This window comes from Erpetoichthys calabaricus, chromosome 14, assembly GCF_900747795.2.
Source record: "Erpetoichthys calabaricus chromosome 14, fErpCal1.3, whole genome shotgun sequence".
Taxonomy (NCBI): Eukaryota; Metazoa; Chordata; class Cladistia; order Polypteriformes; family Polypteridae; genus Erpetoichthys; species Erpetoichthys calabaricus.
Window position 1 is genome coordinate 46,241,178 of NC_041407.2, and position 10,666 is coordinate 46,251,843.

At 34.7% G+C, this 10,666-nt stretch overlaps 1 protein-coding gene across 1 annotated transcript in view; it reads left to right on the plus strand.

The window, feature by feature from the left end:
• The window catches only part of tinagl1 (tubulointerstitial nephritis antigen-like 1), a 113,193-nt gene extending 104,262 nt beyond the window's left edge, over positions 1-8,931 (plus strand). The window contains exons 11-12 of the mRNA XM_028819067.2: positions 6,852-6,897; positions 7,775-8,931. Coding sequence (XP_028674900.1) covers positions 6,852-6,897; positions 7,775-7,921 — 193 coding nt within the window. The 3' untranslated portion in view covers positions 7,922-8,931. The remainder of the gene's footprint in view (positions 1-6,851; positions 6,898-7,774) is intronic.
• Positions 8,932-10,666: the final 1,735 nt, after the last annotated feature.

Below are 10,666 nucleotides of genomic sequence, written 5' to 3' on the forward strand. Positions count from 1 at the left end.
CAATATGTGTTAAAAGTAATCAATATCTGTTTCTGACTAATTTGTGAATTTCCCATTGGGATTAATAAAGTATCTATCTATCTATCTATCTATCTATCTATCTATCTATCTATCTATCTATCTATCTATCTATCTATCTATCTATCTATCTATCTATCTATCTATCTATCAATCAAATGTGGTTTGTATGATCCATGCCAAGTGCATTTGCACCCTTTTTAATGTGGTCAAGTACAGTCTGATCTTAATGCAGTATAATGCAAGTGTAAACAAATATACTTAACTTTAGCTACAAAATTGTCAAATGTGCCTAACTTTATGCACTGATTTTTACTGAAGGCTGATTTCAGTCCCTTATAGCTTCTCTAACCTGCAGCAATGTCCAAACAAAGAAAAGCTGATAAAAAGGAATGGCAGTTTTAAGAGTGACGCAAGACAGAATACATAGTTGTGGTGCACAAAGAGGTAACTGTGTGAGTTTGTAAAGAAAATGTGGAGGTAGTTTGTTAATCTATTCTGGCCATCATTTGATATATAAAGTGTTATTTTTGACCTTCAGTAAAATTGGGTTTAACACCTCTGTTGTATGTAGGAGGAAAACTGATGTACTCTGAGCAAAACCTACAATAGACACATGCAGAATATACACTTAGCACACAAGCAGTGGCCGGGCTTGAATCAAGATATCAGTTTCTCACTACTGCTCTTAAAGTGTCATTGTTCTAGTACTGGATGTATTTTAAAAAATGTGCAAAATATGTACATCAGAAGATACAGTGCTTACTACAAGAGACACTAATGCGAGCCATTGAACAAGAATGCTGATATGTCAATGAAGAATGTATCAGTAAACTGAGGACATATAACAATCACTTTTGTATTAGAATGTGTTAACAGGCTCCAGTGCCCAACAGCCTTAAAATTAGATTATAGAGATTATTTGAATGAATAGGTGGATGGATGGCTGAAACTTTTTATCATCACCTCTTCTGAGCCTGGTGTAATGTTATGTAGTCTAGTACTGCAGAGACTGCTGATAAGGATTACACTTTGTGCAGTGCCATTCACATTTTGTTTCTGGCCGCTGAACCCCTAAGTAGCCATCTGCTGTTTGGAAGAATGCCAAGTTGTACACAATCAATATTAATCTGCTCTGAATTGAAAATATGCATTGTTCAAGAAGGGTGTGACTGTGGTCCATTTGAGCACATTGTAATCTACTGTCCCAGCAAAAAGCTGATAGAGGATCTACAGCCTCCGGCACAACTGCTGATAGATAGATTACATTTTAGCCTCTGGCTTTCCTGTGGGTTTGTAAGATGGACAGATGGATAGATTTTTCAACAGCTTTTATTAAAAAATGAGGTTTACCCAATTTTTTAAATTCTTCATTTTAAAACCCTTGCTTTTAGAAATAGCTTGTTTTATGATTTATGTTGTACATATGTTGTTCTCTTGAATTTGTATATCCTGATTTGATTTTGATATACACACTTGATTTTACCTTCTAAATGCTTCAGAATACAGTAGCCAGCATGCTGGGGGCCTCACCTGAAAGAATAAGTAACATTAGAGTAACATGGCACCTCTACTGAACTACTCTCAGATAAAATCCTGCTCAAGTTAATCATTTCATTAGCGGAACAAAGGCACATTTTTATCTTTGAATGATTGGATAAACTCCAGAAATGTGCAGGCATTATTCTATCCCGTGCATAATTATTAAACCAGACCGGAGGTTCAAGTAATAAAGGTTCTTGTTTACAGGAAATATTTAAGTGTAATAAGCATCATACTCTGTTAAAATGTGACCAATGCAACAGAGTAGAGCTTTTATTTTATTTTCTTTCAGAGTTTTTTATTTCTGTCAAGTCATTCACTAGAATAACACAGTAGTAGTTGAAGCAAATGTTACGTGATCACCTTAACTAGGTACACATTTTTAAGTCAGAGGTATTGAATCTCCATGTACCAGTTATTTCTCTGTCTAGCCACATTGTACATAGAGGGGAAGTCAGAGTTTTAGCTGAACAATATATAAAGGAGGAAGCCAGTCAGTCTATTACAGGGCATACTCAATCAGAGTCCCACATTCTCATATACTGTATTAATATGGAGTAGCTATTTAATCTATAATATAGACCTCAAGAATGTGGGAGAAAACCCAGCAAGGCAGTGAGAAAACAGTTACCGCCCAGTGTGGCACAATGCCACATCATGTACAAGTCATCCATCAATCCATTTGCTCATCACACTCCTTTCATCTTTACAGCACCATTGAACAGTATGACAGTCCATTGCAGAGCACATGCAAGCACAAACCCACATTCATTTACGTAGGGTCGATCAACCGTACACTTTTTCCCATATGTTGAACAAAAACTGAAGTACTCCTAATAAAGTTAATTGGCTTAAGAGGCTGACGTGGGATGTGAACCCAGTTTTATACACACCATCCTTTTTTGACACTATTTGAAATTGATGCACATATTAGAACAACAAAAACAAATTCAACTAACATAAATCCATTATCTATTTATATCTTCAACTGTCTTCCCACTCCATCCAGCTCCTTTACTAAATTTTTACCAGTCACGTCTGCATTTGTCAATGACCTGCTTTATAAGAGGTGGACGACTACCTGAGTACTGGACCCCATCCCCACCACACTTCTTAAATCCTGCCTTCATGCCATAATCCCGACTGTTACAACAATAATAAATACATCTCTTGACACCAGCTTTGTGCCAGCCACTTTTAAAATCACTTCTGTAACCCCAGTGTTAAAAAAAGTCTGGTCTTGATTCTGACAATCTTAACAGTTTTCAGCCTATTTCTCACTTACCTTTTCTGTCAAAAGTTCTTGAGTGTGTTGTAGCCTCCCAACTCACTAAGTACTTATCTTCCAATAATTTGATGGAACCTTTTCAGTCTGGTTTCAGGGCACAGCACAGATGTGAAACTGCTCTGCTTTGGGTAACCAGTGATTTGCTTATGGCAACAGACTCAGGACAAACCAGCATATTAATTCTGTTAGATCTTAGTGCAGCATTCAACACTGTCAGACATGATATTGTGCTGTCCAGAATGGAGAACATGTCTGCCACTGCCCTCCAGTGGTTTATACTTCAATCTCCAGTAGACGCTACTGCTACGCAAGTGTTGTACTGTTCATACTTGCATGCATTCTTTACGTAAATCTGGAAGATTCCACCTGGTGGCAGTGGGAGATATCATCACGGTGAGAAAAGGTTTGGCTTCACAGTGTTATGAATTGCCTGAAACAACTATTAAATTCCAAGGTTACCCTGCTGCAATATCTCTGAAAAGGATTTTTAATGACTAAATCCATCAATCTAGGGATGCACCCATTCCTGCAAGCATAGGGCGCAAGACAGAAACAATCTCTGGACGGGGCATCAGCTCATTGCAAGGTGAACACAAGCACACACATACACATACACTAGCATCATTTTAGTGTCACCAAATTCCCTAACCTTCATGTCTTTGGAAGGAAACTGGAGCACACTGTGGAAACCCACCAGGAAAACATGCAAACTCCAGACAGGGAAGATGTGATTCCCTGCGAGGCAGATCATGCCGCCGCAACATGTGTAATTATAATTATCAGTATTTGTTATTTAAATGAAGTTAACGACTTATCTGTAAAATGTAACATACATACTTTAATACACTTCATCATGAAAGTGATATCAAGTATAAATCTAAGGATTCTAAATGTGCAGAGTGCTGGAATATCATAAATGTAATGTGTTCTTGTGAAGATTGCTGCTGTCAGGTCAGGAGGAAGCCCCAGAAGGACGTAGCGATTAACAACTGGGTCGGTTTAAAGATGATGTTTACGACAGTCTACTTTAATGACAAAGTAAACTATGAGGTTAAAGTGGACATTTCAAGATTAAAGCCGAAATATCCACTTTAATCACAAAATAGACCTTTTCACCATGTTCTTCATTTTTTTCTCTGTGGCTCAAATTCATTGCCATACATTCGGATACTGTTGTAAAGGTGCAAAAAAAAAAAAAAAAAAAAAAGCTGGAACAGAAGTTGATATGTGAGGCTTTTAAAATGTATTGTGTTATTACGATGGGGAATATGCTACGCTTTAATATAAAGCACCACAAATGCATCTGTATATCAGCATTTTGCTTCACCACATCGAACCATTCATCAAAAATCGAAGCATGCACATCAATCCCAGAGGATCCTCAAAGTGGCTTTCTGTCACATGTAGATAGTAAACAGAGACTGTGACGTCACATTCCGACTTTTATCGCACTGCCTCCCAACTTTTTGCTGGTACTGCAACTCGCACACACGCCACATTAATTTCTGAGGACGTGCTCAGAGGACGCATCAAATGAACGCTTGGAACTGTGGCAGCCATGATGCAGCCATGATCTCTATGTCGAGATGCTCAAGATAATTTGTGTATGTGTGTGTTACATCATAAATCATGTGATTTGTTCAGGCATTTCGCTTCACATTGAATTTAGTTTTATACTCTAGTTTATACTTTCTTTCATTCTGTTTAATACTTTTGTATACCAAGTGTTTATTTGTTTATTGTTCTATGCAGATACTATTTTGTTTTAAGCACCTTGAGCAATTATAAATATATAAATAAACAAAATGTATTATTATTAATAATAATTACAAAATTGGCATAAAAGCAGACCACACAATGATTGGCCAATTGGTTTTTAAAATTATTACCTTGAGGTTTCATGTCCATCTCCTATAGTCTAGACCAGTGTTTCTCAATGTTTATGATCTCGCAAACAAATTTTACCTGTTTAAGTTTATTCATGAACCAGAAATTGTTGTTTAAAGCACAAAGGTAAGAGTGGGCAGGGCATCCCCATTGGTGAAATGAGTAGTTATGAGAGAACCCACCGCTGGAGAAGATCAGTTTATTAAGGTCATCTAAAAATACACCAACGTATGTAAAGGTAATTGACTAAATCCAAGTACATTAAATAGCTTCAAAGCAATTCAACAATATTTTGAAATAAGGTATAACAAGAGTACAAATGATAAATTTGTACTAAGAGACAGCAGTCCTGTACCAGCTAAAACTTACTCCAGTAGCCCTTGCAGGATGAAGTTATGTTTGCTGTAATCTGTTATTCACATACAGTAGTATCTTGAACTCTGAATTAGTCTAAGTAGGCATAATCAGTATTGAAGCTACACTTCTCAGATTTAAAGTATATAGTCTACCAGGTTTCAGTTTAATATCTGAAATACTATGAATAGGGTATTCATCATCATATGACTGTCCACAGTTGGTAAGAATGTTGTTTCACGTGTTGATTCTGATGAATGTACTGTATCTTAACTCTTTCCTTTACATGTTACATTAATTGCAATTATGTTTAGACTGTTTATTTTTCATATTGCAGTGTGTGTTTGTATTTTTATAACAACAAATAAAATTTAATTTAAAGTAAAAAAGAAGAAAAAGACTCCTGGCTAGCTGAATTTGGGGAAATAACAAATCAGTGGAAAACACTAATACCTGAGATAAATCACATAAATTAATAATAGCCAATGTTTGTTGTATAAGAAGGAAATCAAATAGTTGTTGACAATGTTTAATCATTGTACTTGATAGTTATGAGGTTATGGGACACAAATCTGAGATTTACAGGGGAAAGCATGTAATGCCAGTATACTCTGAGGAAAAGGGACTTTGATACATGTTATTGTTTATTCACTAGAATTGATTTTATTAGCTATTACTGATTTATGTGATTTATCTTTATTAGCTATTATTTATTTATGGGATTTATCTTAGGTATTAATTATTTACATTGATTTGTTATTTCCCCAAATTCAGCTGGCCAGGCAGTCCTTTACTTCTTTTTAGTCCATATTTAATATACACACATTTTATACACATTGGGAATCGAGATACAGTAGGAAACTGGTCTTTACAGTTTTTGTTGGAATTTAAGAAGTCCCAAAGGGTGGAATATGGAGGAAAATTTTTAGGATAGCATAGCATTCATCTTAAAGAAATAGCATAAAGAGTTAATAAATGTTGGAAACCAGGTAAAGGTGAAGTGAACAACAAAATGTACTGAAAGATGACGAAGAGATGACTAAGAAGTCAGCAGATGTCCTGTAAACAACCAGAATGGACAGTTGTTAAATGTACAGAAATTTCAAGGGTGGTGGCTCAACTCAAGGGTATAAAGAAGAACCAGAATATAATAGACTTATATTTTATATGTCATTTGGATGTAAACCAACGAACCAAGCAGAGTAAATGTTTGCATTGATTGACATGTTATGTAAATTCAACAGTTTGTAAAATGAACCTCTACTCTTTATTTCTGTGATCATTCTGACCATGCTGTAACATTCAAAGAATACCCCCGCTAAAGAATTTTGCCAAGGTGTAATTAAAAGATACAATGGACGTCTTTTCTCCTGCCTGATTACTGATTTGTCCTGTTAGATGAGGTTTCTTTCTTTAATACAATTTTAAATTTCTACCACACCTTATGGGCTTAAAATATGATAGTGGGTCAAATTCCCTAAAAAAACACCTAGTTCCTGACTCATTTCTCAATCCAAGTAAATTAAATTTGAAAAAAAAAATCACAACACTAGAAAACATTTTATTAAGAGATTATATTATGACATTTTGTATACTGTTCTAATTCTACGTTTTGAGCCTATGGCCTCCAGTCTATTTGAAATATTGAAAGCAACCAATTATATGGGTCTTTATAGATCTGAAAGATCTATAATTGCCTAAATGAAAAGTGTGAAGTTGTGTTCATAAATGTAAATTAGTCTTATGTAACATATTTTTTCAGATGGGGTGAAGAGTGGGGACTCAATGGAGAGACTCTTAAATACTGGGTAAGATTCTCACATTTGTTACCTGAAAACTGTATTTTAAATTAAATTGATCTCCTGGACTTTGTGAAATTTATAAGGATCTTGATCACCTTGTAATTATGGCTAAGTTTTCTAACATTCTTTTATTGTTCCTCAGTGTACTACTCAAGTCAATCTTTTTAAAATATTTTATTGATTTTAAGGAATTGATTACAATGAGTACATGTCAGTAACTTATGCAACACTCCCATCTTACAAAAAAAAATATACAGTGTATATATATATATATATATATATATATATATATATATATATATATATATATATATACCCACCAATAAATCCAGAGAACATAGAAAGAAAGAGGAAGGCACTCCTTGAAATTCTCACTGAAAGAAGATAAAGTGATTGAAAGGTTAGCAAAGATCCAGCATTCTTGATTAATTAAGGCATCACTGATTATTGCCTGGCTGATTCTAACAACATTTTACGAGTGGTTTCATAAAGTGCATTTAACCTTTCCAATTTAAATAAAACAAAACATCCTTTTTCCATTGCACCATAATAGATTGGTAAGGTGAAGTTGAGCAATATTAAACAATGTGCTTGGAATTTACCACAGTTTAACACAATATATTCAGGATTAAGCACTAATGTGTCAAACATTCCAGTAAGTTGATTTAGGTATTATTGTGATTCCAAGGCTGCCTGTTAAATAAACAAAACTTTTATTCCAATCAGATCACAGTGGAGACAGTGAGGATAACATCATTTAAAATTAAAATCTTGACCTCTGTATGTTTTGGAAAGTGACGTCAGCCCTTTATTTATTTCACTTTATTTATTTGTGCTTCTGTAGGTAATATTTGTATAAATTCCTTCTTCATTGTTTTTGTAGATCGCTGCCAACTCTTGGGGAAAGAACTGGGGAGAAAATGGTTATTTTAAGATTGCCCGAGGAGAGAATGAGTGCCAGATTGAAGCATTCGTCATTGGCGTATGGGGCCATGTCACCATGGAGGATATGCATCACCACCATAAATGAGCCAGCAGTGAACAGCTATTACAAAAACCATTCAAAGGCCAACTACACACCTTTCTTGGACCACTGTGTTGTTTTCAAAATGCAGCAAAAAACTCAGGATCTCCTAAAACACCAATTCCAAACATGTGAACATGTCTTTTGTTTTCTGTATCTAGGAGTTCAGCCTTTTTTATTAATGTAAAAGCTATATTTAATAACCATTCCGAATAGATGTCTGACTTTCTTCAGTGGGTTGACAAGGGTGGTTTGATATTAATTTTTGCGGATGCTCAGATTTTGATTGCCTATTGGTTTATAATGAGGAATTAATGTAGTTATTAAGGGCTGTTCCACAGTCACAAACAGATTACTACAAAGTAATGCTCAGTTCTGTAAGACAGTTCACCAAGTGGTGGGCTCTGCAACCTTGCTTTAGTATTGTGACTAAAAGATATTCATCACTGATACACTGTATTGGCTAATACATTTCAGCCTTGAAAGGTGCATCCCTACTGGGTAAACACTGGCAGAGTATCAGTAGGATCAAAGTTTGTATTCGTGAAGAGAACTGGGATGGGAAGGGGGAGTTTGAAATGGTACTCTCACATTAGCTTTGATGGCTGGGATCTTAGGAGTAATAAATATGTGTGAATAAATGTGTGATAGTTGTACTGTACATAAACCATTCCACCTACTTGTCAACCAAGAAGATTTCTTTGTTTAATATATTCTAAAAAGTCTTAAAATATATTTTGTCTGCTTGAATTTAAATCTATTTTTTTATTTTGTAAGACTGGGCTGTGTAAAGCAGCATGTGATTCTTGGAAACTTTCTAATATAAGAGTCACATTAAGTCCTTTCAATGCAAAGGTGGACGATAAAAAATAAAGAAAAGCCAAAATGGAAAGATGTTATTACCTGAAAGTTAGGCTCTCTGGTCTGAAAAAAACAAAATCAAAACCTCTCCAATTCCACATTAAGTCTCATTATATCTGCTAAATAAAATTTGTCATCAATGTGCAAACCTTAAATAGTGTCCTTATCATTTGAAGACTCAGTGCTAAGTTTTATATGGTGATCAGTGAATCAAAAGTCAAACTCTTTCACTGACTGTCTTAATTGAAATTTTCTAATTCAGCATTCACAGTCACCAGGCTTGTGTTGATACATTAAAGCATTTTTATATGTGTGACTTAAGTAATTAATAACTCTGGTTTTTCCTCCAAAATGGTAATTATTGAATGACTCAAAATGCATTAAAAATCTCATCAGTCTACCCTGCAATTAACAGTGTTTTGACTATTGACATTAATCCAGTTTTGCAGTCATGGAGAGGCTAAGACTGTATGTGCAGTTACTGTAAGGCCGGAATCAAGCCTGTCTGGGATGCATAAATCCATTCTGAGACAATCTAACACTTGAGAAAACATCTGGGAAGACCAAGATGTTGTGTTGACCCAGGCCATGACTTACATCACAAATAGCTAAGGAGCAAATATGGCATAATCAAAGCAGCAAGTGTAATTTTAAAAGGTAATTCTGAAAACTGAACATTTGAATAAATGTAAAAAGGTGTTCTTTTCCATCTACAATGTGGAAGTGACACTGTTACCCTAGACTGCTCTAGCAGCACTGAAACATTGGTTTTAGCTTTGCAGAACTAGGAAAGAGAGCTTTATTATCTCTAAACAGCATCTCATTATTTCTAGAGCAGCCAACTTTAAGAAAAGAAAAGAACCATAAATTCCACATTAAGCTTCTTTATGAAATACAGCATGTCTAACATAATTATAGTTACTGACACAAATGATAACTTAAACCTGTTTGTTTCTAAGGGCTGAAAAAGGCAGAGAATGGCTTTACAAAATCAGCCTGCTATTAACAAACTCTGGTTCTGACAGCTTTGGGACAGAATTTCAATATGAGCAACAACTGATGGCTTTGTAATAGTCTAAGCCCCTCATTTCTTTGCTTTTATCTACAGTATGAAGATTCCTAAAGCACAATAAAATGTGTTACACATTATGACAGATACAACCAATACATCTATTTTTTTCCCAACATGAAGTTGCAGTTCACAAAATCCAAGTAAAGAATCAGAATACTCTGCCGCTCACCTTATTTAAACAAGTTAATTCTTAACCCAAACCAAAGGTTCAACTTTTTACAATATGAGTATACTCCTTATTATTACTTTTTCTACAGTAAAGCAATTACAATAGATTTTTAATGCATCTATTTCATAATTCAGTTCAGAAAATAGAAAAATGAAGCATATTTATAAAATGCTATGTTTTTTCTTGAAAATGTAAAGTTCAGGTGGTCCATTTTCAAAACAATTTTCTAAATTCTGTCCAATGCAACATGGTGGCCTCTAGATCTCTAAGAAAAAGTCATTTGATTTGCTCCTTTCAATTAGCTTCAAAGGAAAAGCCACTAAGCTAATCTAAAAAAAAAAATGTGAATTTCCCATTGGGATTAATAAAGTATCTATCTATCTATCTATCTATCTATCTATCTATCTATCTATCTATCTATCTATCTATCTATCTATCTATCTATCTATCTATCTATCTATCTATCTATCTATCTATCTATCTATCTATCTATCTATCTATCTATCTATCTATCTATCTATCTAATATACAAGGGGGAGTCAAGCTAAAGTTAGAAAATGGGATTTATTAGAAAATGGAACAAACCTTAACAAACTGATAATGTCAGCAAGCAACTAAAAGGTTTTGTCTTGTCCTCGCACTGCTTTCT